Here is a 27265-nt window from a genome sequence, read left to right as displayed (position 1 = left end):
CGGCATTCACTGGAAATATTTTTTATTGCTGTCAATCACACATCTACATTACTGGGGATCAAGACAGATGCTCTATTATTGTTTGCTTGCAGAGTGAACGGTGAAGCCGCTTCTCAGCTGGTAGCACACACATACAAATCATCAAGGCCAATGCTGTGTTCCACCTACAGCCTAATCATTTGGAGGGCTTACGGTGGCAGATCTCATGATCCACTGTCATAAGTCCTTTTACAGCATCATAAATAGCACACTACTCTTCTGCACTGGGGGGCCACCAATGCAAAGAGCCAGAGGCTTGGCACACACACCAGCAGCTACTCCCAGATGGCCTGCCGGTGCTTGTAAGTTGGCTGCCAGGGTGATCTGTGGTCAGTTTGGGGGAGGATCAGGTGGGGAGTGGGGAGAACAGGGACGATTCATGAGCACTGAGCAGATCCCTTAGGGTGCTGCTGTTCACCATTTTTGGATACATGGCGATGATGATGTCACACATCATCACTGGACTTCCAGGAATGCTGAGCTCCAAGCTGTACAGAACTAGGCTTTGAGCTGAGCGACTGTGCAGCTTAAAAATTGAACACTGGTTGTCAATGAATGAAAATATCAGCCACTCCCTACATGATCATTTTACTACCTGCATGTATACACACACACACATGCGTATTTGTGTGTCTGTGCGTGCGTGCACCTCTTTGAATTCCCTCTCTGGATGTGCTTTAAATAAACACACATTACAAGAGCAGTAGAATTGTTTGAAATCTAATCTTGTACTTGCACAAGAAAATAGATTAATTTATAAATTCCATATCAAATTAACTGACAATCAGTCTTGATACGATGATGATAGTCAAGGACCTCTACGAAGAACAGATGTTCTCAGTTGAATGGGACTCAGTTGAATGTGATCATTTCCCCCTAGGAAGAAAAAGAGCAAGTGCAACAGCATTTACTGTAGAACTTTATTTACTCATTTGTACAATTAAATATTAACTGGGGATTAATGGACAGGGCTGGCTGCCCTGGACTGAAAGTCTTGTGTTGAGTGGTGAGTTTGGGGGGAGGGGCAGCTGGGAGAGGAAGGATAAATGAAGCACAGTGATCCAGGGCCTGCCGTGCTACTGCCCCTCTTACCTGCAACTCTGGCACGGACAGCCTCCCTTCTTCCACGCTGGTCCTGTTTAAAGTAAACAGGACAACGTGGATCTCACAGGGGGCTTAGGAGGGTGGGTTCTGGACCACTGAGCTCTGGTATGGTTGGCAACCTTCAGTCTCGAAAGACTATGGTATGAGCCTACAGCACCTGGCATTCCCAGGTGGTCTCCCATCCAAGTACTAACCAGGCCTGACCCTGCTTAGCTTCCAAGATCAGATGAGATCAGGCCTGTGCAGGGTAACATGTCTGGATGTGTGACATGGCAGCAGACATGAGGAAAAAGGTGAACCAGGAGAAATCAACCATCATGGTGACTCAGGGGAGGACAGCAAAATGTGCAATCTGAATCAGGGCTACTTTGATCCAATGGCACCTTTAACATCACATCCAGTGTAGGATCCTGAGGAAGGGTTAAGCCCCCTACTCCCTTTCCATGGTCCTGATCCTGATGGCCCCTTTCCGCAGCTAGTTTTGAGAGAAGAAATCGAAGCACAGCCTTCAACAGCACGTGTAGCATCATGTCTTGTTTGCCCTGAAACACTCTCTTGCCATGAATCTGCTTGTCCCCTGATACTTCTTTTCATGATGTATGGTTAATATTTTTTCTTTAGTCAGAGAGGCCTGGCATTACCAAGTCCAAAAAAAAAAAAAAAAAAACAACTTCTGGTCTGCATGTGTTTTCAGCAATCCTTATTCTCTTACCTTCCCATAATTAAATGAAAACAAACTGGATGGTTACATTTCATGGAGGAGGAAGAGGAGGAGGTCAGGGAAAGAGGAAAAAAAGGTGGTCACAGCCAGCTGGCCCGTGTCTGGGTCAGTGCCTCTAGACCTTTCTTCCTGCTCATTCTGTTCCAAGAATGCAGGCCATGCTGGCTACGGCTGCTTCACGTTTGATGTCCATACTTAAATATATAGCCTTGTTAAACAGAGCCTCATTGCTGCATTGGCAAGACTCCATGCTGAGTAGCTGAACAGCTGGTCAATGCTACAATCAGTTATATCAAATGTACAGAGGCACATCCCTGTGCCAGGTGATCACAGGTGAAAGAATGTTGGTGAACAGTATGTGAACTAGATGGTGATCTAGCTCAAGATATTTGCAGGGATGCCTATTTCTGTGGACATATGGCCCCAGGTGCACTGTGGGCCATTAAATAATGTATCATGCAAGATAATCAAGAAACATTTGTGAAAGCAGAAAGAATGTGTATTGCAGGGGGTGGGGAGAGATAACAAGAATTCCTGGAGTTAGACTAAGATCAGTACAGAGGGACTCCCATATGGACTTGTTCACTTAGATCACCAACAGAGGCCCTGTTCTGTGTTCCCTCTCCCCTGCCTGAGGTGTGGCAGGTGGCCATATAAGGGTATTTTCTGGGGACTGAAATTCCTCTTATGTAAGATTCCCTGTATTCTTCCACTCCTTGGTGTTAAATTGAAGACATTGATTACACAGGCCAACACATATTTTGCTTCCTTAAACGTTACACAAATTCCTGGGTATATTTGGGGTGCCGATTCCAAAAATTGCATCCGTTTTGCCCTATTGCGTCTCGTTTTGGAGACACGGCATAGCCTCTTTAGTGAATGGTTCAAGCAGCTCCCTCATGAGGAAGCCTACACCATAATGTAGGCTTCCTCATGAGGGAGCTGCTTGAACCATTCACTAAAGAGGCTATGCCGTGTCTCCAAAAATAGACGTGATAGGGCAAAACAGATGCCATTTTTGGAATTGGCACCCCAAATTCATATCAAACCACCATAAAGTTTGGGAAAAACTTTTCTGACCCTCAGTTTTGTAGGCCTGTGCTATTTCAGAGAGCAATTAGGAGCCTGACTTAATATAAGGTAGAGCCAGACCCCTTGGACAGTTGTGGTCATCAACAGGTGGGATGGGACCCAGAAGTGGATTGTGACCTGACCTGCTGCTGCCACCAATTTGTTGCAAAACTCAGGTCTGCACAATTTGAAATGTAACCAGGGCTAGGAGTCTTAGATGAGGTAAATCTCACTGGAGACTTTTCCTTTGGAAGGTTTGCTTCGGCCGAAGCCACACTCCACTTTCAGCAGTCCATCCAGATCTCCCAGCCACCTGCCTGTCACAGCACCCCCTCTGCTCTCTGCTGTACTTAACCTCATTCCCTCCTTTTCTCCTTCCACCTTTCAAAACTGAGCACATGCTGTTGAAATGCCACTCTCTGCACATCCTCTCCTTCTGTTTAGTCTGGAAAGAAAGAAGGGGCAGAACGGCACTGTAGCAGCAAATGCTGGTTGGCCACCACTGAATGAGAAAAGATGAGCAACCATGGCCACTCTTTTACGTGCTGGGCCCCGAAAGGTGGGTTCAATGTTGCAACTTGGGGCCTGAGATGGGTCCCAGTTCTTGACAAACTGAAGATCACTTGCATATTCCAACTAGTGGTGGCTTTCCAGGGTATCAGGAAGAAGTCTTTCTCAACACCTATTACCTGATCCGTATAACCAGAGATGTCAGGGGTTGAACTGGGACTAACTATATACAAAGGACATGCTGTGCTAATATATGTACATTGATGGTCCATCCTCATTGGCAATCTTTCCAATGTGGCCCACACTCGCTCCATGTTTTTTGGTCTAGCGTGACTGTTGTCCAATGCTAATATAGTTTTTCTAAGTATCTGGAACCAGGCCTAACTGAGCCTGCTTTTGCTGTTAGTGGTCATTTAGTTTGCTCTGCTATGTACAACTTTGCCAATATTCTCTTTACATGATTTAGGGCGCAATCCTAACCAACTTTCCAGCACTGGCATAGCTGTGCCAGTGGGGCATGTGCTGCATCCTGCAGTGGGGGGGGCAGTCACGGAAGCCTCCTCAAGATAAGGCAATGTTCGTTCCCTTACCTCGGAGTTGCATTGCCCTTATGTCAGTGCTTTAAAGTTGGTTAGGATTGCGACCTTAGTTGGAGTTTCATGTTTGGTTTTATATTGTTGGTGGCAACCTTGTTGGACATGTTCTCAATAAAATCATAAATTAGTTGTCTTTCATTATATGTACAGTATAGGTTACTAGTGCTGAATTGGTTTCTAATTCTGACCTTTCCTAACTATTGTATCTCTTCTGGCAGTCACAACCTGCCTTCCTTTTTAGTACTTGGGAACTGTAACAGTAAAAATGTAATTTATACCTTGATCTATATACTGTTAGCAACCTTGCCTGGAGAGGGAGAGAGAAGTTTAGCTCCATCTCTTCTAATCTTAGAACTCAGGATCATCTAATGAAATTGATTGGCAGGAGATTCCAGCCAGACAAGATCAAGTACTGCTTCATACAATACAGTATCATACAGAATTCACTGCCATGATGCAGTGATGGCTATTGGATTGGGTGTTTTAAAGGCATGTGAAAATTCAAGGATTAACTGGGCTAGCGCCAGCAGAAAAACTACATGCGCTATCACAAACATACTGTAAAGCATGTTGCAACATTGCAGGTGATCATGACACTGATGGAAAGACCCACACCAGCCAACCACCATCAGTGCAGGGCCCACACATGCCAGAGTAGGTAAGCCCCGCAATGGGTGAGGGAGGGTGTAGGGGCAGGAAGGCATGGAATGGGGTAGGAGGTGGTGGAGAGAGGACAGATTGGGCCTAGGAGGGGGTGGCTTGGTCCTTCGACATAAGACTCTCCATAGCAGCTGCTTGGGCGTACCCCAGGGAAAGGGGACAAATGTCCCTTACCTTGAGGAGACTTCTAGCCAGTGGTGTAGCTAGAGGGGGTGCAAAGCACTACATACACCTCCGTTTTGCTCCCACTGCCTGGAATGCGCCTAAGGGGAGGGGCCCTTTACATGCTGCCCCTTGCAGGCTCCCTACAAAACTTAGTGCTTTGTACCCACTGTAGCTATGCCACTGCATCCAGCAGCCTCTCTTTCCATGCTGGATACAGCAGAGGTGCTACTGTATTGCAGAGTGGAAGGATTCGGCTGTAATTCAATGAGACTACTACCAGTAGCTACTACTGCTTTTCAACAAGAACATTCTCCAAGTGGTTTACATAGCAAAAGGAATGGGAAGATAGTTCCCCGTCCCCAAGAGGCTCATAATCTAAAAGAGAGGGGGGAGAGAGATCAACTGTGATGGGATAAAGGGGACAGTGCTTTTCCCCCTGCTAGCTGATACATCAAACGTTTTTAAGCCAAGAGACTCGCCAGATCTCATAGAAGCCTTTTCTTTATTTGGCTTGTTAGCTGTCATACTTGTAAATCTTCTGTTCACTTAACCGATAAGTGTTTCTATTTTTCCTCCCGTTTGTTGTTTGATTGGCCACAGCGCAACTGAAAGCACACAGCTGACCATCTGAAGCAGGGGTGCTCAATAGGTGGATCGCGATCTACCGGTAGATCGCGAAGCAAAATGAGTAGATCGCGGAGCCCTTTCTCTCCAAACTGTTAATATGTCAGTTTCGTCTAGTGACTAGACGAAACTGACATATTTAGCTGATACTAAACTGACACTGAAACTGACACTTTAGCTGCTCTTCAGGCATGCAGCAACAAAACTGACAAAACTGACTAGACTCCAGCAGGGGCTCCATACATTAAAGGGGGTGTCTGTCAGACGCTTCCTTCCCCCCTGGTAGATCTCCGGGCCTTGCTGGGTTTCAAAGTAGCTCTCGAGCCAAAAAAGTGTGAGCACCCCTGGTCTGAAGCATGACATGGATTAGAGCCTCCCCGTCGGACAGACCAAACTTAAAAGGCCAGAGCAGATGTGCTCCGATGCCACCCCTTGCGTCAATCACTCCAGGCACCTTGAGCAAAGGCTTCAATGGAGGTCAAGTGAAGTGCAAACCCTTCATTATCATGTTGATTTCTTCCTGCAAGTCGAGGCGGCACCACCGGGTCAGTAACATGCTCCAGGGAGCCCTATGTTAACCTCTGCCCCTGGTATTTTGGTGTCGAAATGCGAGTTAACTTAATTCAGTAGCATTCGCCACACAGCCTGTGTAAATGAAATGCTTCTGTACCGTTAACCCTTGTTGCACCTGATGATATGGAGAAACAACGACAATTCTAATCTCAGCTAACCACCAGGGCAAAGAGCCACCTGAACATCTCTGCGCTCAATCTGTATACTGATAACACAGAGTAATTCAACTAATTATTGTCTTTATTCTCCTGATTTTCATATCCACCCTAACTTACCATTGTGTTGAGCATGCATGATATCCAGGGGCAGCCTAATGGGATCTACTGTGCCCACTGCCACCCCTGACCTGCCACCTGACCCGCCACTAAGTACACCACTCAAAAATTATGTGGAAGCACCAGCTACTACCAGCCTCACAGTGTTCCTTCCTGCACAATCCTTTTCAACAAAACAGGAAGTGTGGGGCAAGTGCATATCTTGCACTTCCTGTTTTATTTAAAGAGACAGCACAAGGAAGGAGCAAGCAAGTGGAAAGGTAGGTGTGCTGCCACCTTCTGCACAATTCTTTTTGGATGTGGGTGGTGGTAGAGTGGCATTCCCTACTCTTCTTACCTCACACTTCCTCACATGTGCCCTTTAAAGAAATCAGGTGCCTTCTGTTTAAAGCAGTGGTGTCCAAAGAGGGTGGCGGGGGGGGCATTGACCCTGGGTTCCTGGCTTCAGAGGGATGTCTGAAAAGCCGCCCCAAAATGTTTAAACTTCTTTTTCAAGAAGAAAACCTAAATCTGTTAAACTTATTTTTAATTGATAATTATTGGTATGATTACACAGGCCTACAAAATTGAGGGTCAGAAAAGTTTTTCCCAAACTTTAGGGTGGTTTGATATAAATTTGGGGTGCCGATTCCAAAAATGGCATCCTTTTTGCCCTATCACGTCTAGTGTTGGAGACACGGCTTAGCCTCTTTAGCGAATGGTTCAAGCAGCTTCCTCATGAGGAAGCCTCCACCATGGCTTCATCATGAGTGGGAGAGGCCACTTTACAAGGCAGGAGAGGAAAGGCAGCAGTCAGAAAAGAATTGCAGGGGTGACAGCAGCAGTCACAGCAGAGGAACTGGAAGAAGCAGTAAGCCTCCCTCATCATCTGAGGTGCTCTCAGAGCAGAACTGGCCCATCCATGAGGCCAAATGAGGTGGTTGCCTCAGGGAACAGATTGGGAGAGGGCACTCATCTCTGCCCACATGCTTGGCTCTACTGCTCCTCTTTCTCTTTCCACTCCCTGGATTGGAAAAGGAAGAGGGGGACAGAGAGGAAATGTGGGGGAGAGGAGAGAACAGTGGACACATTTGGAAGGCACTTCTGGTCACACCTGGGAGGACCTCGAGGACCTCCAGCCATAGGGTTGGCACCCACGTTGAGTCAAATCTGCAGGTACTGGGCTGTTGGATAAGGAGGGCCCACTGAGGTAAGACATTGGAGAGTGGGAGGAGCAGAAGCTGGCACCTCATCCAGTTAAGGAAGCAGCAGCTGGCTTGCTGCCTCTGGTGTCAGAAGCTCACTAAGGGCACAATCCAAACCTGCACTGGAGCAGGCAAGCCAGGAGGCTTGCACTGCATCCAATGCAGGTTCATTGGCTGCAGCGGCTCAGCCAGGGGCAAGGGGAAACTCTTCTCCTTACCCCTGGTAAGGACTGCTCGCCTCTGGAGGTGGTGCAAGTCTGAGGAGAGCAGAGCGGCTTGAAGCCACTCCGTTCTCTGCAGGGATAGGGGTTGGGATCCAGCATAGCTGCTCCCCTGAGCGGGGGCCCCTGCTCCCCATGTGCCCACCCCTGGGGCTGCCCATCACCTGCCCTCCCCCACCCAGAAACGTCCCCTCCCACCTCTTCCCTGCCCCCCCACGCCTACCGTTGCTGCTTATGTCAGTGCAGGTGCACTGACACAAGCAGCAGCGAGGAAGCCACCGTGGAGCCTCTGCGCGTCATGGAGGCACAAGCGTGCCTTGCGGCTTTACGGCACATTTGCGACCCTTCTATGCCGGCCCAAGGGACTTGGGCCGGCATAAGGCGCATTTAGGATTGTGCCCTAAGCTACCTGATCTCTACCTGATCACAGTCTGGCAATCAGCATTCAGTCCTGCAAGTGTGCAGACTTTCAGGATGCCTAAGCCCCATGCTTAGCTTTAAAGCACATGAACAATTCCACTGATGCTGGCCCTGTAGGGTCGGTGAAGAGGCAAAGGAGATGGTTAATCCTGCAGCTGGAGGAAGAGACCAGAAAATGGGAGTAACGAAAAATCAGTGACCCTGATAATGGTAAAAGGGTCAGTTCATGTTCTCAGATGACGAGAAATTTACAAACAATAAAAAGAAGGCCCCTGGGAGCCCCAAACAGCTGTCTGCTTTTGCAGACTGCACACTTCCCAGAACCTTTTAAAAACCCATTTTTGTGACTCAGAGCTCCCTTGCTGCATTTGCCACCTCTACAAAAATTGATAACCTGGACGAATGAAAGCAGCTGTGCTTCTCCATTTAAATAAAGAACTCCTAACAGATAGCATGAATGAAACTGCATTTTCTTCAGAGTAGGCAGCCAAATCATTAGTGGTCCCAGGCTGGGAGTGCTTCTATGGAGGGGTTTCTGAGTGTTTCCATGCAATCCACAAGCCGCACAGAGATGAATTACTTTGGGCCAAACTAGAGCTCTGTGTTGGAGCTGAGGATGATTTTTCTTACTCAAACAACAGCTGCCTGAGTAATTTAAAACCAAGTCAGATACACTGGGTTCTGCTGCTGTCCGGGCAAACTCCTAACCTGATGCAAAAGGCTATATACTCTGTCCAAATGTCCAAATCATGGGAAGTCAAGGGGCTGCTTGAGCTGGCAGAGACATCCTGAAGCTGCAGAATCCTTTACTGCCCAGTGAACTCTCCAATTCGCAGCCCAAACTCGCAGGTTGTGACCCACCTGGAGACCAGAAGCAGATAATTCCTGCTTAAGGAATTGCAGCACTGCAGTGATGATGGCAGCCCCACGACCAAGGGGCTTTGTAATGTACCTGGAAAGGTGGGGCTGGCCATCTGAAGAGTGCAGGGGGGCTTGCAGCCCCCTATGTGGGCCTCCATGCCGTTACCCCAGGACAGGTGTTCCCAACCTTCATTTGGGACACTACCCCTTTAAGGAGAGAAGCACCCCAAGTGGAGACCCACAGGGCTGTCAGTATGGCACTTCTGGGTTTCACTACCAGCACCGCTGAACACACATAGAGTAAAAAAGGGTGTTTCACTTATATGTGTTCAGCGGTGGTGAAACCCAGAAGTGCCATACTAATGACTCTATGGGTCCACTCCTTAAGGGGCAGTGGAGTCATTAGGTTTGTGTTACCTGGTGCAGGAGGCCAGTGCATCACCCCCAGGATGGACCTCCTCTCCTGCAACAGGCGGGGCAACATCCTGGGCAGTGGCCCACTGGTTTTTGGCCATAACATTTGATAGACTAGAGATATTTCAATGCGGTTTGTTTCATTGAATTCTGCATGAAATCACACATTGAATGATATATAACATGAAGGTATTATTCGAAAATACTAAGATTAAAAATTTTTTGGCCAGTACATAAGAACAGCCCCACTGGATCAGGCCATAGGCCCATCTAGTCCAGCTTCCTGTATCTCACAACGGCCCACCAAATGCCCCAGGGAGCACTCAAGACAACCTGCGTCCTGGTGCAACTCCCTTGCATTTGGTATTCTGAGCTAGCCCATTTCTAAAATCAGGAGGTTGCACATACACATCATGGCTTGTACCCTGTAATGGATTTTTCCTCCAGAAACTTGTCCAATCCCCTTTTAAAGGCGTCCAGGCCAGATGCCGTCACCACATCCTGTGGCAAGGAGTAACACAGACCAACCCCCCCCCCCACCCTGGCGTGCATCAACCGGTGCAGCCCACATCCCCAGCAACTGCCAGAAACACCAGTGTTAAGGGGGTAGTGTGCCAAAAGAAGGTTGGGACCTCTGCTGCCCTGCTACCTGAACCTCTTTCAGTGGGTGATCCCAGGGACTGAACCTGGAGCCAGCAGTATGCAAAGGAAGTACTCAGTCCCAGAGCCTTGGTCCTTCCGCTCACCAGGGTTCCTGTTCTAGTTTTAGCATTCAAAGCTATTCACTGCCCACCAGACATGTATGGCATCCCACCAGAGTTTATAATCCGTGTGTGTGCATGCCCACAAATGCCCTGCTAGGATGGTACCCAGTGCCCAGGTGCTGTCTGGCCTTCTGGGCCACAAGCTGTGCAAACCTCTAGTAAAGTATGGAACTTAAGGGCAAAACACTTTTTCCTATACTGAAAAGCAACTGTCAGTCCTGTGCATGTCTCTCTAAAGTAAGTCCCACTACCTGAGCTCTGTGGGACTTACTCCCAGCTAAGTGTGAATAGGATTGTAGGATGTAAGGATGAATAAGTATTAGAACGTACTTGCCTGACAATAATTAATACTCACATTTAAGTGTCCAAACCGGAACAGTCTGATCGTGAGTGTAACTACTGTCGCCACAGATGAACAGAGCATGGCAAGACTTAAGCAAAAGTCTAGGATCTTCAGTGCCATGTGGAACCATTCGTAGTGCAGTGGGTCCTTGCACACAGAAGCATACTTGCCATATGGAAAAGGGAACAGGACTGCATAACCAACGTAGTTCGTTCCTGAAATTCCAGCAAAGGAGTAGTAGCAGTACGGGCCAACGAGGAGGGACGCAAAAGCAACAGTGGCCTGGACTGCTGTGCCAATGATATTTAAGAAGCTAAAAGTGAAACCAGCTTCCCACTGAAATGAAGACAGAAACCTACTGTCACAGTTGGAAAATGATACAAAACTACCTCCACAATTAGATTTGTGTACTGCCTTTCCACCCTCAGCTGAACTGCCTTATTGACAATGGCACACTTAGTTCCTCCTCTGATTGGCAGTTGGATCTCAAGCAGAGTTTTTCCTGGCTCTTCTACTTGAAGGCAACTCAAATCATCAAACCCAATGATGTGCAGTTAGGGGAGGCAGAGCTTCACCAGACCCAACAAGTTAAAAAAACAAAACCCAAGGTCCCCCAAAATAAAAAAGTTCCTTGCCTTTCCACTCTGCTCCTTTCTTTTGAACAGAGTCAATGAGCAGCACACCCACACCCCCTACAATACACTAGCAGCCAATTGGCTGCAATCATGACTGAACTCCAATTAAAAACACAGGTATAGTGTCTGTGTCAGCAATCTCTGGAGAGGCAGCAAGCAGAGTTGTGTCCAGCAGGTTAGTCTATAATCATAGCTGGCTTCCAATTTTTTTTTTTTAAAGCAGAGCAACTGGTTTCCAATCAAAATGTCTGCATCAGCAGGCTCTGGGGAGGCAGCAGGAAGAGTTGCCTCCATTCTGTTTTTTAAAAGCCTTGGCAAATGGAGCTCGTGCAATGGACCAGCTCCCTGAAGCACCAGGAGAGGCAGCTTTTCAGTTGCCTCAGGGGTCATGTCACTGAGTTCTCCCTTGCTCCAAAAGGGAGGTGAGGTTATCTTTTTACTTCTAATGGGGGGGAAGAAAGAGTGTGTTTTTTTCCAAGGAAGGTAATGAGAATGACTAAGCTTAAGGAGAGGGAAGTTTATGAGTATGTATTAATGTCGCTGTGTCTCCCAGGCCTGGACCTCACCGCATGTCACTGGTCCAACCCACAGTATGGCTGCAATCCTAACCATTTCCTGAGAGTAAGCCCCATTGAACAAAATAATTGCACACACACACACACAAAAAAAATATGGGCAAATGATATCCATAATGTTTCTCCTTATTATGACCAAACTCTTAAAATAGGAAAGCCCATAAAAATGATGAACTGGTGATGACCCTAACGGAGTATATAAAAGAGCAAAAATCTTTGCCTCAAAACTGTATTGATCTGATTAGGTCAGCGGTGTCTTTTCAACAGAAACATTGCCAAGACTTTTTTCAGGGGCGCGGGGGGGCTTGGAAATATGAGCCTTAGGGGCTCATAATGTTCATGGGCTTACTCTGAGCCAATCCAACGTGAGTCTGGAAGAGCTCACCTGATTCTACTTCTTAACAGAGCTAAAGAGGGTTGCAGGAAAATCTACTCAGCTTGGAATGGTGCTGTGTTTTGTAATGGTGGCAGGTGGCAGAGAGGAGTTGCCGTCAAGTGGAGCGTGGGGGCAAAGGGCTAGAGAGAGGCCAGACCAGGAAGGAATCCAGCTGGAATGAGGAGTTCTATGAAAGACTAGAACTATTCAATTGTAAAAATCCCTACGAGGGTTTAGAACAGCCTGCCTCTGTAAACCGCCTTGGATTAAAGTCTGAGGAGAAATCTGACGACCAAAGAAAGGTGGTATATAAATACCTGTATAAATAAATAAATAATGCATGAGCAAAAAGAAAAAAAAGACATGGTGCATGGATTTTTAGAAAAAGCATAATAGTTTTTATAAAATTAACTAGTATCTTTTTCTTGAAGAAGGCGAAATAGTGACACCCCAGACTGCAAAAATTCTGTATGGACCATCACATGTTGCTGGATTTCTTATCTATGCATTTTCCATATAACAAAGAAACAGTAAACTGACTTTCTAAAGGTTCCAATATTTTGATGGCTTTTATTGGTTCTAACAACATTTTCTTCTTTCAAGTCAGGAAATCTCTCTGGATCCTGCTCAGTCTTGTAAATCTGGTAGAATGTTTTAAATTGTTCCTGCTATAAGCCTTGTATTCTTTATCTGAGCCATAGCTTTAGGCAGGAAAATATGCTTTTTCCTCTCAAGCCGATCCCTGGATTAACTCTGCCTGCCTACTGCCTAGAATGTGACACTGTATAGAATGACCACATAAATTTACCAGGTATCTCTGTTTCCATTGTTTTTCAGCCAGAGCAACAAGTACACCTGCAATAACAGCCTGTAGACAGAAGGGAAAAACGTATGGTTACACGCCATAAACTTAGCAATGTTAAGAGTTCTTTGTTCTCTCTCTCTCTGAAGTATTTCACAAACAAGATTTTTAAGGGGGGAAAAAAATCACAGGAAAGCCAATCTACTAATATCAGAGCTGTGTGCACAACTTGGCAAAGAATTCTATTTAACCCTTTTGTACTTGGAAAAAATACTTTACTGCTTTATAAGCAACATGAGAAAGACCACAATTTAAAAAAAAAACTTTAAAAACAAAAGAGGGGGGCAGATGACAATGACTCCAATTTATTGGCATAGCTAGAGGGGGTGCAAAGGTATAAGTTTTGCAGGGAGCCTCACCGCAGCATGCAAGTGGCTCCTTCCCTTCTGAGCCATTCCAGGTGGTGGGAGCAAAACACAGGTGAATGCACCTCCCCACCACCCTCCCCTTATCCCTCCACTGCTCAATGCAGTCTGGACAGTCTTATTGTGCTGTCCAGTGGATTGCCTGGATGCATTGGTGGCAATCCAGGCCTGGATTGCCTGGTGGCATTCCCTGGGGAAGTGCATGCCTCCTCACCTGGTGCATGCCTACTCTCCTGGTGCCACAAACATGCTCTGCAGCACATTTACAACACCTTCGACCAGTGTAACGGCTGCTGCACCAGCTAAGGACAATGATAGGAGCGCATTGCGGGTGTCTGTTCCCATGATGCACTACCCCTTTCTAGAAGCAAATAATTTGTATTAAACTTCTTGGAACTTGAACATTAAGGATTCATAAAATTTGTAGTTTGCAGAAAATCTTTCCCTGTTAATGTTATTATTTTAATACTATTATTCTGTTTTAACTACTAAGGAAAAATCATGAACTGTACTCAGTCTGGGCAATAACTTTCCCTTGATCCACTTTCCAGAAGGTGCTGGAATCTTGTTTTCATGTTGGTGAAATTATTTCTACAATCAGTGATGGCAGGTGCTGCTTATAAAATCTACATTTCATTTTTTTTTTAAAAAAAAGAGGTGGAAATGCCATTTCTGAAATCCCCTCCACACAGAGTATCTGTTTTTTCAATCCAGTAGATTAAGTCCCAAGGTTGCATTCTTTACCGGTATCTGCTCTATAGTCACTAGTTTTGAAGATCACAGAAACATTGTCCCAAGACCTCATGGTGCCAAATGCAGCCTCCCTTACCTCATGACATGTCAGCTTCAGCTTCTCCCACACCCTGGATTGGAAAAGGACACTTCTTCCCTCCCTTTTCATTTCCTAACCAGGGAGCTGGGGAAGAGGAGCAGTGTTAGCAAGTGGAAAGACACAGGTGGATGCCTCCTCAATGGGTCTGCTGCTGGGCAACCCAATCCTATCCTCAGCAGGGTTGCCAGGTGCAGTGGCACCAAAATGGTGACCACAGTATCCTATGACCCCACGGAGGCCACTGGAGGTCTCCTGACAGGATGGGGACATTCAACCCCTTCCTCCAAGTAAAGGTGCAAGCACTCAGGGGCTAGCTGGTGCCGTGCTTCCATTTGCCCCCTCACATCTTGGCTGTCCACAACCTCACTGGCGTCTGAAGAGTGCTTAAGATCAGATCTATGGGGTTACTTCCTCCCATGTGAATCTGCCTGCCCTTTTAGATCTTTCAGGGAGGGCTTCATGCAGGCGCGGCCAGCATCTTATGTTTGGATGGCAGCTACCCGTGAGAGACCCTCCTTGGTAGTCACTCCCATTCTGTGGAACAACAACAACAGTATTTATATACCGCTTTTCAACAAAAGTTCACAAAGCAGTTTACAGAGAAAATCAAATATCTAATGGCTCCCTGTCCCAAAAGGGCTCACAATCAAAAAAGATGCAACACCAGCAGACAGCCACTAGAAAAGACACTGCTGGGGTGAGGTGGGCCAGTTACTCTCCCCCTGCTAAATAAAAGAGGAGCACCCACTTGAAAAAGTGCCTCTGCCTTGCAAGGTTCTGAAGGCCTCTTCTCTGCTATTCTTCCAATACTGGCTGAAGATGGCCTTTTTTTGGCAGACTTTAGCACCATCATGATGAACACTGGTTTGTACAAGCCCATCCCGTTCTTCTGACACCCCCAAAGTCTTTGGTTTTTGTTTTGCTGCCTGATTTGTGACTGATTTATTGATTGCATTGCATCTCATGGTTTGTATGTAAGCTGCTCTCAATCCGCAAAAAAGGCGTGGGCTAGGTAAATAAGATGCAAGTTGTATGCATGTGAGCTCTCGCTCTCTCTCTACAATCACAAACCCTACAAAAACACAGGGTTTTTTTTGTATCCAGATTGCAGCATAGTTAGTTATTTGTGCATATGCTCTATTCAGACCTTCTGCAGGATACATGCGCCAGCAGATGTGATCCAGGTCCATGCATTCAGCGTACATGGGATTTTCATGTGAAAAGGGTTTGATTGAGCAATTTGCATAAAGAGGAGTGGCATTAAAGGGCGTTCTGCCTGTTTTTCAGCTTGAGGCAGAAAAGCACAGATTATTTAAAACTATTTATTGTTTTGCCTTAAGCCATTTCTGTGTCGTTTTTCTATTAAAAATATGTGGTTCATGGGAATGTAGACTCCAAGAATGTCCTGCTTCAGTGAGTAGGGACATCAGCAATGGAGGGGGTGGGAAGGGGCAGGTCTTCTTGCTGTCACTCTCAGCAGGGAGCTAACTCACATGCTGTTGGAGCACCTTTTGCGACAGGTGCTGACTGCTTTATGGCAGTCAGCACTGTTGCAGTGGCCTCACCAGCATTGAGTGGTGAGGTGAAGATTGGGCTTTAAAAGGGCAATCCTATAACACTTACACAATGGCACTTATTTTTGTGTAGACATGCATAGATTGTGCTCATAAAAACAGGAAATGGATAGTGATAACACTTGAATGAAAATAATGTGGAAAAACTTTTTACAACCTTAAAGGAGGAAAGTTAATAAAATTGGAATAAGTATCAAGAAAACCAAAATTAAACATACACGAAAGGACACAGAGAATAAAAAGCAGGAATGCCTTATCTGTTGGGAGAAGGCACTCTGTAAACAAGGCCCCACAGTGGGGAAGGCAATGTTCTTGATTACCAAATGGCAAGTGTGTACATGTGCATGTATGAAATTGTAACCATGGAATCAGAGGCAATGCTAAGGTCAGACTGGAAGCCCCTGAGGTCAGATTGGACTCCTGGGCTACTAATTGCTTACTCCTGGCATTAGCATAGTGGCCAAGAGACTGAGCTTGAATCAGGAAGTCACTGGTTAGCATGTGGGGGTTTGGCAATGTCACTGGTTGTCACCTTTAGCATGTGGGGGTTTGGCAATGGAACAGATTGCCAAAGGAGGTGGTGGATTCTCTCTCATTGGAGATTTTCAAGTAGAGGCACAACAGGCAATTGCTAGGAAAATTTCCTGCTACAGGCAGGGGGTTGGACTAGATGGTCTTGTACATGATTCTGTGAGTTTATGGGGTGGATTTAGGCAATTACTCCCTAAGAACATAAGAACAGCCCCTCTGGTTCAGGTCAAAGGCCCATCTAATCCAGCTTCCTGTATCTCACAGTGGCGCACCAAATGCCCCAGTAGGCACAGAAGACAACAAGAGACCTGCATCCTGGCGCCTTCCCTTGCATCTCTCAAGCTCAGCCCTCACCTGCAATATGCAGATACTTATCCACCTTATAGGATTGTTGTAAAGTTTATAACAAGGTCATAGACTGACTTTAATCACTTGAAGCTGCTATATAAATGTGAAATTTTATTCTTAGACCTGAAGCCAGCAGGGTGTGGAATTTTCTTTGCTTACTGTGTGTCAATACATGTGCCACACAAAAGCCTTGATGAGTTTGTGTTTTGTTTTGAGCTTTTGACAGCTCTTCTTTGTTTTAAGACCTACATTTTCACTTTCATGGCAATTTACAGCAACAACAAAATAGGACTTTGAATAGATTTCTTAGGAGACTAAGCCTGAAATTATAATCTTGGCATCACCATACCATAAAAATGTTCCCATGAACAAAAGCAGAAACATCTGGAGTCATGAGTGGCTGCTGGCAAAATTTATCAGGCAAAAAACGCCTGCAAAGGAGCCGAGAGAGTTCCTAGCCAGAACAAATAATACAACAAAATAAGAACACTGTGATGAGCCATTGTAACAGACAAGGAGGGCCAAACCCCTTTTGCAATCTGCTTTTCCAACCAAGACTCCCTCAATTTACACGTGTGGTGGAGGGAACAAAGAGAAACAGAACTGGAAGGGGGGATTATTTCATCCCTGCTGGACAGGCTCCAGCCTGATAGTTCAGACTGTTAGATGATTAATTTCCACTTTGCTTTCTTAATACTCAGGCAAGGAATCTGAATTCTCTCTCCCATACTCTGCAAAAGTACAGTTTTACAGGGCTTTACCCCACAATCCAAATGCTACCATTCTGTTTTCACTGTTAACTAAAAGTCAGCAGTCACTGATTTGATATTTGAAATCCATTTGAAAATGTCAATCTTATCCTTAATTCTTCCACTCCTGAACTGGTGTATCTCTTCTCTCTGCCTATTTGTTCTCCCCATTCTGCTTTCCAGTTTAAGCTCCTCCCACTGGTTTCTCCTCTACCCCTTAATCACCGAAATCACTTGCTATTGTTAGAGTCACAATCCTTTGTCTGGTAAAGAGTTGTATGGAACCTTGGATGAGCAGGCACACAAAACCGCATACACCAGCAGAGTTCTCTGAATGCAGTGGTTATATTTCAGAGCAAGGGTTATCACAGGTAGAGTTATCAGTAAACAGTCCTAGTCAGCACGATGAGCAGTCAGTCCATAAACAACAAATCCAAATCAGTTTTCCAAGATACACAGTCAAAGTTCATTCCATGGTCAGTAACAACATGTATGTACTCACATCCAGCCTCCAAGTTACTGGCATCTTACCCATGTCCCGTAATGTAAACCTTTTTTTCAACACCTCAATTAGTTCATTTGCTTGTTCTGTTGTTTTGAACAGTATAGCTAAATCATCCACGAAACATAGTACTATGCATTTTCGCTGGCCTTTACCCCTGGTAAATACACATGGGTCAGCTATACCCTGGTGGAAACCTTCATCTTTCAGTGTCTTAGAAAGGCATTGGTTCCATTCAAACCCTGATTGCTTGAGCCCATATAGACTCTTCTTAAGTAACCAGTATTTCTTATCATTTTCAGGAGTTCCTGTAGGTTTTCTCATGTAAATGGTATGTCTTAGAGGTGCATGCAAATAAGCAGTTTTTATATCAAGATGTCTGATCACATAATCCTCTTTTGCCGCTATTACCAGAGCACTATACAGTGAACTGTTTCGAAGGGTAGGTGCAAACAGTTCGTCATAGTCAGTTGCATCCTGCCCAAACCCTTGCGCAACTAACCTAGCCTTGCACTTGGTTTGACCATTTGCATCCCTTTTTACTTTGAAAACCCATTTACACCCAATTGCCTTTTCCCCAAGTGGCAGATCAGTCTCTTCATATACATCCAATTCATACATGGAGTTTAATTCAGAGTTCATAGCATCTTTCCAGGCTGCTTGTTCCTCTACGGGCATGTCCTTTATGGAGTCGTAGGAGGAAGGTTCAATGAATGCCTGACAAACAGTCCCTGGTTTAAACCGGTCAGGTTCCTTCCTTTCCCTAGTTGATCTACGAGGTATAGTGATTTCCTCCTCCTCAGGTTGTGTAGCTGGTGTTTCAGGCTCAAGCTCAGGTTGGGGTCTACTTACATCCATATCAAGGGATGTCTTGCTTTCCATAGGCTCCTCCTTCAGCGTTGGAAGCTGCCTTTTAGGTGATTTCCATTTAACAGGGACAGTTTTCTGTGGTTGTATTCCATTGTGGTCTATCATCGGGTAGGAAGTGGAGACACAGGGGCCTAAACGTTCCCACCCCGTAGTATCTTCCAAGAACTTTGCACTCGCACTGATCACAATGGCCTTAGAGTGCAAATACCCAAACCTGTAAGCCTTATGGTTTGCATCGTAACCAAGGAAATACATTTTCCTGCTCTTTTGTTGCCCTTTGCGTCTCAGTGCTTTAGGGATATGGACATATGCGGGGACACCAAACACATGTAAATAGTCCAGAGAGGGTGTCCTCCCGTGCCAGAGCTCGTATGGTATCTGTCCAGTACCAGAATGCCAGATTGCGTTTAAAGTATGCGAATCGCACATCATTGCTTCGCCCCAATACTTAAAGGGTAACCCACTGTCCTTTATCATACAGAAAGCCATATTTTGTAATGTCTGGCCCCACCTTTCACTATGTGCATTGTGCTGCGGTCGGTACGGGGCTGTCAAGCGATGTTCAATGCCATTGTCTTTTAGTAACCTTTCAAACTTCAGATTAACAAATTCTCCTCCCTGATCAGTAATGATGGTTTTTGGCAGCTTGCCTGTCTTTCTTTTCACAAACTTAAGCCAGTACGCTACAGTCTGGCTGGTCTCTGCCTTTGTTTTCATTAGATAACAGAAACCATAATGAGAAAAATGATCCTCAATGGACAATGCAAATCTTGCTCCCCCCATGCTGGGAGAGAATGGCCCAATCAAGTCCATGAAGATTAGGTCCAGGACCTCTTTAGTTTCATAATTACCAGGCTTCCTGGTGGGTGCAGCCTTGGACTTCACAGCTTTGCACACCTCACAGTCCAGGTATAGGCCACAGGGTTTTAATTTTATCCCTTCAGAATGTTCAACAGTCTTTCTGAGGGCTGGGAAACACGCATGACCAAGTTGGCGATGTAACTTATGAATACAGTCTTTATGCGCTGGCTCATGAGTAAACACAGACCCCACAGTTGCCTTTGAAGTGGTGCTTAACAGATACAACTCACCACGCAGTTCAGCAGTGGCCACATGCCTAGCATCCTTCTTTATCATACACTCCTCCTCAGTGAATGTCAGAGTGTATCCTTGCCTTGTCAATGCAGCAACAGACAGGAGTTTATAAGTGAGGTTAGGCACATAAACCATTTCAAGGGTTCTGTTCAGTATAGGTAGAAAGACCTTTCCTTTCCCACATACACTGGCAGTGACTCCATCAGCAAGCATGACACACTGGTTGTTCACTGCCTCAAACGTTTTAAACAGTCCCTTGCTGTTGCAAATGTTTGCTGTAGCCCCACTATCAATTACAAAGCAATCAACACAGTCCTTTGTTTCTTTGGTGACTGTCAAATTCACCCCTCCTCCTTTGCCAGAACGAAGGGGTTTCTTGCCTTTCTTGGAACAACAGCCCTTAATTAGGTGAGAAGTGCTTTGGCAGAACACTCTGCCAGGTCTATCCAGAACATAGACCTGACAGCTATTACCTTTCTTTCATTACATTACATTGTTGCCTTTCTTGGCAACAACTGTACAGACATTACATTGTTGCCTTTCTTGGAACAACAGTCCTTAATTAGGTGAGAAGTGCTTTGGCAGAACACTCTGCCAGGTCTATCCAGAACATAGACCTGACAGCTATTACCCTAAGCCCCTGCAGCCTGTCATACCCTTGTACCCTCCTCCTAGACCCCTGAACATAAGAACAGCCCCACTGGATCAGGCCATAGGCCCATCTAGTCCAGCTTCCTGTATCTCACAGCGGCCCACCAAATGCCCCAGGGAGCACACCAGATAACAAGAGACCTGCATCCTGGTGCCCTCCCTTGCATCTGGCATTCTGACATAACCCATTTCTAAAATCAGGAGGTTGCGCATACACATCATGGCTTGTAACCCGTAATGGATTTTTCCACCAGAAACTTGTCCAATCCCCTTTTAAAGGCGTCCAGGCCAGTCGCCATCACCACATCCTGTGGCAAAGAGTTCCACAGACCAACCACACGCTGGGTAAAGAAATATTTTCTTCTGTCTGTTCTAACTCTCCCAACACTCAATTTGAGTGGATGTCCCCTGGTTCTGGTATTATGTGAGAGTGTAAAGAGCATCTCCCTATCCACTCTGTCCATCCCCTGCATAATTTTGTATGTCTCAAACATGTCCCCCCTCAGGCGTCTCTTTTCTAGGCTGAAGAGGCCCAAACGCCGTAGCCTTTCCTCATAAGGAAGGTGCCCCAGCCCGATACAAGATAGAACATGTTATTGTAAAAATCTCTACGACAGTGTTTCTCAAGCTATGGGATGGGACCCACTAGATGAATTGCAAACCAATTTCAGGTGGGTCCTCATGCATTTCAATATTTTATTTTTAATATCTTAGACTTGATGCTACCATGGCATGTGAGTGCATTGGGGAAATGTTACAGATCTGTGCTTTTAACTGGCTACTCTGTATATGCTTTCAACAATGATAGTAAATAGGACTTACTCTTGGGTAAGTATGGGTAGAATTGCAGCCTAGGATTGTTAAAAATTTTCCCGCTTGTTGATGTCACTTCTGGTCATGACATCACTTCCGGTGGGTCCTGGCAGATTCTCATTCTAAAAAGTGGGTCCTGGTGCTAAATGTGTGAGAACCACTGCTCTACGGGGATTTAGTAAGCCTGTCTATGTAAACTGCCTTGAATAAAGTTGGAGGAGAAATCCAATGACAAGAAAGGCAGTATATAAATACTGATATTAATATTATTTTATTATTACTTCTAGTATAGTGCTGGAAGTAGTCAGAGTGTAGAGCATATGCGGTCCAGTGAAATTAACATTTCACTCAGATATTTAGAGTAGTTGGCAACCTCCAGTCTCGAAAGACTATGGTATCGCGCTCTGAATGATGGTTCTGGAACAGCGTCTAATGTGGCTGAAAAGGCCGATTCGGGAGTGACAGTCCCTTCCACACTGGGAGCAAGTGCAGTCTGTCCCTGGTCTGTCTCCCTGGCTATGGGCCTTCCTTCTCTGCCTCTTTGCCTCAGACTGTTGGCCAAGTGTCTCTTCAAACTGGGAAAGGCCATGCTGCACAGCCTGCCTCCAAGTGGGCCGCTCAGAGTAGAAAACTGAAAATTGCAGGGTATGTTCATTTGATAGCTGGGGTAAAAGTTTCAAAAAATCCCACAGGAGGACATGCCGCCATTTTGGAAAACAGCAAATTTTTCTCTGCTAAATGAAAAACAGACATATCTCTAAAACTCATCTACCGAATCAAATGTTCTTGCACTCAACATGGTCAAAAGATCTCAAAGAACAATCCTAGGTAGAACATTATAATATATTTGGACTTCTCGTATGCTTATCATGGCTATGTAATGAATATATCCTGCAATTTTCAACTGTTTACTGTAAATTTCAAGGTCAAATGCTAGTTTTACTGGACTATAAATATACCTTTACTATGGAAACAGAGCACACTTGATTGTTATTAAAGTACTGGCTTTCATTATCTCAAATATATACAATGAATAGTAAAAAGAAATAGTACCACCAGTCTCATTATGTTGAAAGTTGAGGCACAAGTTAACTATTGTACTAGCATCCATTTTACTGCAACTGTATCACTCATCATCCAGAAGGTAATCTAATTCTGTTTCCACTCACAGAAGCCTGCGTCACCTTCTTAGTAGGCATCAAAGGTCATTGACACAATTTTCACTATTGGAAAAGTCAACAAATAGCTTTTCCAGTTTTTCTAGCACACCATTGATAACTGCCTTTCCAGCACACCATCAATAATTGCTTGTGTTGCAGTGGAATCACACCCAACTCTGCATGCAAGCAGCAAATGTAATGGCATGTCTCCAAGGCTTCCCACAGCATTCCAATGCTGTATTAACTGACTGCATTGACCTTGGGGACAAGGACATAGACATGAGCATGAACTCTGGCAAGGCAATCAGTAGGGCAAGGAGTTCTGTGTCCTCTCCCACAACAACTGTGTCTCGATCAGCTCTGCAGTGCAATCCTACGCATGACTACTCAGAAGACATGGGCTTCATTGAGTCATTGGAACACCATCTTCAAGGGGTGATGCACCACGAATGTGTGTGTAGGATTGCAGCCTTTGAAGAACATTAGTCTTTGAAACTACCCTGCTAGCACACTCATGAGGCACCTGGCACACTGCAGTTACCAAATGTATGAGATGCACTTCCTGATAAGTCTGCTACTTATGCCTGCCAAGAACTGCTGCTTTGTGGTTATCGCCAGGGCCAAGACAACAATTATGATCCCTGTTGATTAAGGTTTCCTGCTCATCTAGTGTTCTTTGTGCTATGCAAATATCAACCACCTAACATAACAGTAACACTCTGTTCATATGTTTACTTGATTACTGCATGTACTGCTCACAAGTTGGGCCAAATATTTCCAGACAAACCCACCCAACATGCTGAAGGTGATATCCAAAAGCAAGAACGGATGATACTCAGTCCACAGGAAGATAACACTCACACTTAGCACATGTGCCCAGAACAGTTACTGGGGGGGCAGCCAGATCATCCCAGAGGTATTCCAAAGTTTGTTATCACCCCAAGCAACACAAACAGTGCAGTGGAAAGTTGATAGGGTGAAGAGTGATATTCACTCTGATAACCTCTCATTCTTACCCATGTTGAGTTCATTATCTTTCCTTGTCAAGTGGTTGTCACTGAAAGGCTTGGCTTCAACTGACTTCATGGAATCTATTCTTCAGTCAAGAGCACTGTCACCCTTTAGAGCGCCATGAGCAACTATATCACTCAGCAATGACACAAGAAGTTCACACGCATTTTCCCTCAGGGAAGGCTGAGGCTAGAGTGTGAAGTGGCAGGCCAGGTAGTCCTATCCCGTCACCAGCAGAGGTGGCGATAGGATGGGACTTTTGTCATGGAGGCAGAGCATGGGATTTCAGCAGAAAAATTACACAGAGGAAACATTTAAGGAATTTCTCTCTCTCTCTCTCTCTCTCTCTCTCTCTCTCTCTCTCTCTCACACACACACACACACACACACACACACACACACACACACACAAGACTTCCACTTCAAAATACAGTCTCAACAGCTGCATTGTATATGCTTATTTTAAAAGTCTAAAATATAAGAAAAATCACAGAATTAAAACATATTAGCCCGCATGCAGGCTCTATCTTGACTTCTACTTAACATGTAGATCTGACTTAGGCTGCAATCCTAACCACACTTTCCTGAGAGTAAGCCCCATTGAACAAAATAGGACTTACTTTTGAGTAGACCTGGGTAGGATTGTGCCCTCAGTCAACAAACATTGTTTACTGAATGTCAGTGAAGAAATAGTAGATTTGGAGGAACTTCGAACCAAAAACATTTTTCGCAGCTGCCGTCATTCTTTCTGTGGAGATGGGGCTGGCTCAAGAGGCATGTTTGGGAGAGGATGATTGATGGAGGAAAGGTGGTATCAGGGGAAAGGAACAGATTGCTCTGCCCCCATGACAAGCACTAATTCTGTGGTCAGATGACAAAGATATGTTCCCTAGTCTTGCAAGATACTCAAGGGATCTGGGGAGGAAGCAGGAAGAGGATGTCAACTGGGGGAAAACCAAGAACTGTGAATCATTTGAGCAATAGCATTTCAAAGCTGAAGGCAACTGGGCCAAGGAAGATTCCCCAAATCTTGGTTGGGCTCCTGAAGACTTAGCTTAGTTGAGAGAAGAAGGAAGACGAGTGCTATTTAACCTGCTTCCTGCCTGAGTCAAGATGCCAGTATTCCATATCAAGCACAATTTCCCGTAGTGCACTGAAGCTGGAAATCATGTACCTATGTGCAGTGTTGGGGTGCAAAAAGGACCTGCACCCTAGTCCCTTCCTTTCTTGATTCAGGTAGTCCTCTGATCTTCAGAGTGGGAGGAGTTGCTGCCACCACCAAAGGTCTCACCCTAAGGATTGGGCCCTCAATGTGTAGTTTGGCCCTTAGTGGCCAGTACCTCTGATCTTTGTATGAACAATGTCTCATTGAGTCATCTGACCCAGCCATGTGAGAATTCTTCAAAAGGCAACAATATCTGGAAAAGCACAGGCCAATAAGGAAACCTATGTCAACATCAACCTCAGAAAAATTTATGTTGCTAGTTTCACAAATTGTATATTGTTCTGTGCATACTTCAAGACCCAAATGAACCCATGTACTAAAGCCTCTGGAGCTGTCTTAAATGGAGGGAGAACTGATAAGCAAATTCACAGCATGTCAACATCTCCTCTAACGTCCTGTCTCCAAGAACGATGCAGCAAAACTGGAGTTTCATGCTGTAAATTCTGGAAATTGAAATTTGGGTATATTTTCATTGCTTTAAAAAAAAATTGGCTGCACATGAAATAGGAATGGGTTGTTCCCACTTTGGTTTTCCCAAGGTAGTCATCTAATGCTCAGACCACACGGTACATGGAGTTCGGTCATGCTGTCCTCAGCAAGTTTGCTTAAAAACCAAAGTTGCTAGGAGCAGACTATATCTGAGAGGGGAAAGGATGCGTGGGGAAAAATTGCTTAACCCTTTCCCACTGCTCCTTTTTTAGATCACCGCTACCGCCTCCAAAATTGCTCTTCAATTCAAAAGTTATAGAGTCCCCATTACATTTCCTTCCAGCAACTTGGAGAGGGAATGGTTTTGATCTGGAAAATAACAGAAGGGAAAGGGTTATGTAGCCCCTCTCTATAATAATAGATGTTCTCTAATAACGTTCTTGGCCCAGAACATTCAAAGAATCACAGAGCTCAACTTATCTTGTACTTTGAGAACAAAGCAATGATTTTCAAACTTCCAGGCAAACTTTTCCATTTTCAACTGTATGCTATGGTATTCAGTCCTGTGCGTGGACTGCAGGTACTGAGGTGTGTTTTAGGGTGCACCTGAACTCTCAGTTTGTACTAGACGCCTGGTGTGCCTTGCCATTACCCCAGCAACACTTAGTGTATACCCTAGCCTAGAAATATATGGAACACTCCTATGGCTGGATATTTCAGGGGGATCAATCAATAAAGGAGATATTCAGGCCAGTGAGGCCTGAAGACTCTTCTGTTCAGACAAGACTTCTGAGTCCTGGCCTTTTTAACATCATTTTTAACATCTTTTAATACCTTTTTAACAGACCAGGATCCTTTTATAAACTGCTGCTCTGTGCTCTTTTACACTTTTATCTGACTGCTGTTTTTAAGATTTTGCAAATATGTTTTTATCTTGTTTTTTATCTTGTTTTTAAATTATGTTTTTAATTAATGTTTTTAACCATTGTTGTAAGCCGCCTTGGGTCCCTGCAGGGAGAAAGGCAGGATATAAAGTTAATAACAATAATAACAATAATAATAAATTGTCCATATTTTTTCACTATTCCTAACTATCACAATAATGGTGATAAGCATCTAAGGATGTGGTCGGAACACAACCACAAATCAACTGAAGTATGAAGAATTAGAATAATAGGTTTCTTGCCCTAAAGACTTGATTTATGTCACGATTCAGCACCCAATATCTGTTGTCAGTGCTTGGGTTCAGTCCCGGAATACATGAAGGTAGTATACATGACTGTGATCCTGAGTGCAGGTGCATAGCTGTACGTCAAGGATTAGAGAGAAAGGTCCCCAAAAGCAAGGATATCATTATTAGGAAGTCATGAACCTACAACCTTGTCTCCTATTCACTTATCAGTGTTTGCCCCTCTTCCCCAACCTCTGTGATACAGAGAAGTTGCATCACAAAACCAGCATATCTAATGTGCATTTCTGGTGGCTGTGGCTTTCACCATCAACTTGTAACGTTCCAGAACCTTAAAGATTCCAAAGCACACATTGGCAACTAGAATCATACGCAACAACACTAATAACCTTTCCAGGTCCCATTTGGTTTTAGGTCTGCCTACCAAAGCTCCATTCCAGACGGGAGAAGCAAGGCGAACGCTCCATCCAACAAACCAAGGCTTGTAGGAAAAAACAGGGAAGAAAGCAATAATCCCAGAAATGAGGCTTAGAATCCCAGAGGAAATAAGTATTCTTCCAGTGACCACAAACAGCCTTTTTGTTTTCATCTCTCTCTCTCTCTCTCTCTCTCTCTCTCGTATTTGCTTGACTTGCATTAGGGTTTTGCAATAAAAGCCTGGGCGCTCACATACCATTATACAAAGAAGCGCCTTGGAGACGGTAGTCATGATGCTTTCTCATTGTTTGGTTACTTGGATGAACCACACTTCAGTGTAGCTCAGTTAATTCCCACTGCAAATGCAAAGTGTTGACAAGAAAACAGGTCACATACCCAATAATAACTGGCGCAATTCATCTCCTCTCTTGTGCAGACTCTGCCTCCACGGGGAGAGAATCCCCATTACAGAGCCCTGGGTACCACACATTGAGGGGTGTCACCCTCACCT

At 45.1% G+C, this 27265-nt stretch overlaps 1 protein-coding gene and 1 pseudogene across 1 annotated transcript; both read right to left on the bottom strand.

The window, feature by feature from the left end:
- Positions 1-1288: 1288 nt before the first annotated feature.
- On the bottom strand, positions 1289-1407 carry LOC136647005 (5S ribosomal RNA; annotated as a pseudogene).
- A 9114-nt stretch (positions 1408-10521) lies between these two features.
- TMEM212 (transmembrane protein 212) lies at positions 10522-26926 on the bottom strand. The gene is made up of 3 exons (XM_066621552.1): positions 26762-26926; positions 12940-12999; positions 10522-10881 (listed from the first exon to the last, which is right to left on the bottom strand). Exons 1-3 carry the CDS (start codon positions 26924-26926, stop codon positions 10522-10524), a joined length of 585 nt encoding a protein of 194 aa, XP_066477649.1.
- Between the last annotated feature and the right edge of the window lie 339 nt (positions 26927-27265).

This window comes from Tiliqua scincoides, chromosome 3 (assembly GCF_035046505.1).
Source record: "Tiliqua scincoides isolate rTilSci1 chromosome 3, rTilSci1.hap2, whole genome shotgun sequence".
NCBI lineage: Eukaryota > Metazoa > Chordata > Lepidosauria > Squamata > Scincidae > Tiliqua > Tiliqua scincoides.
Note: the sequence above shows the minus strand (reverse complement) of the source record. Positions and strands in the feature narration are given on the sequence as shown.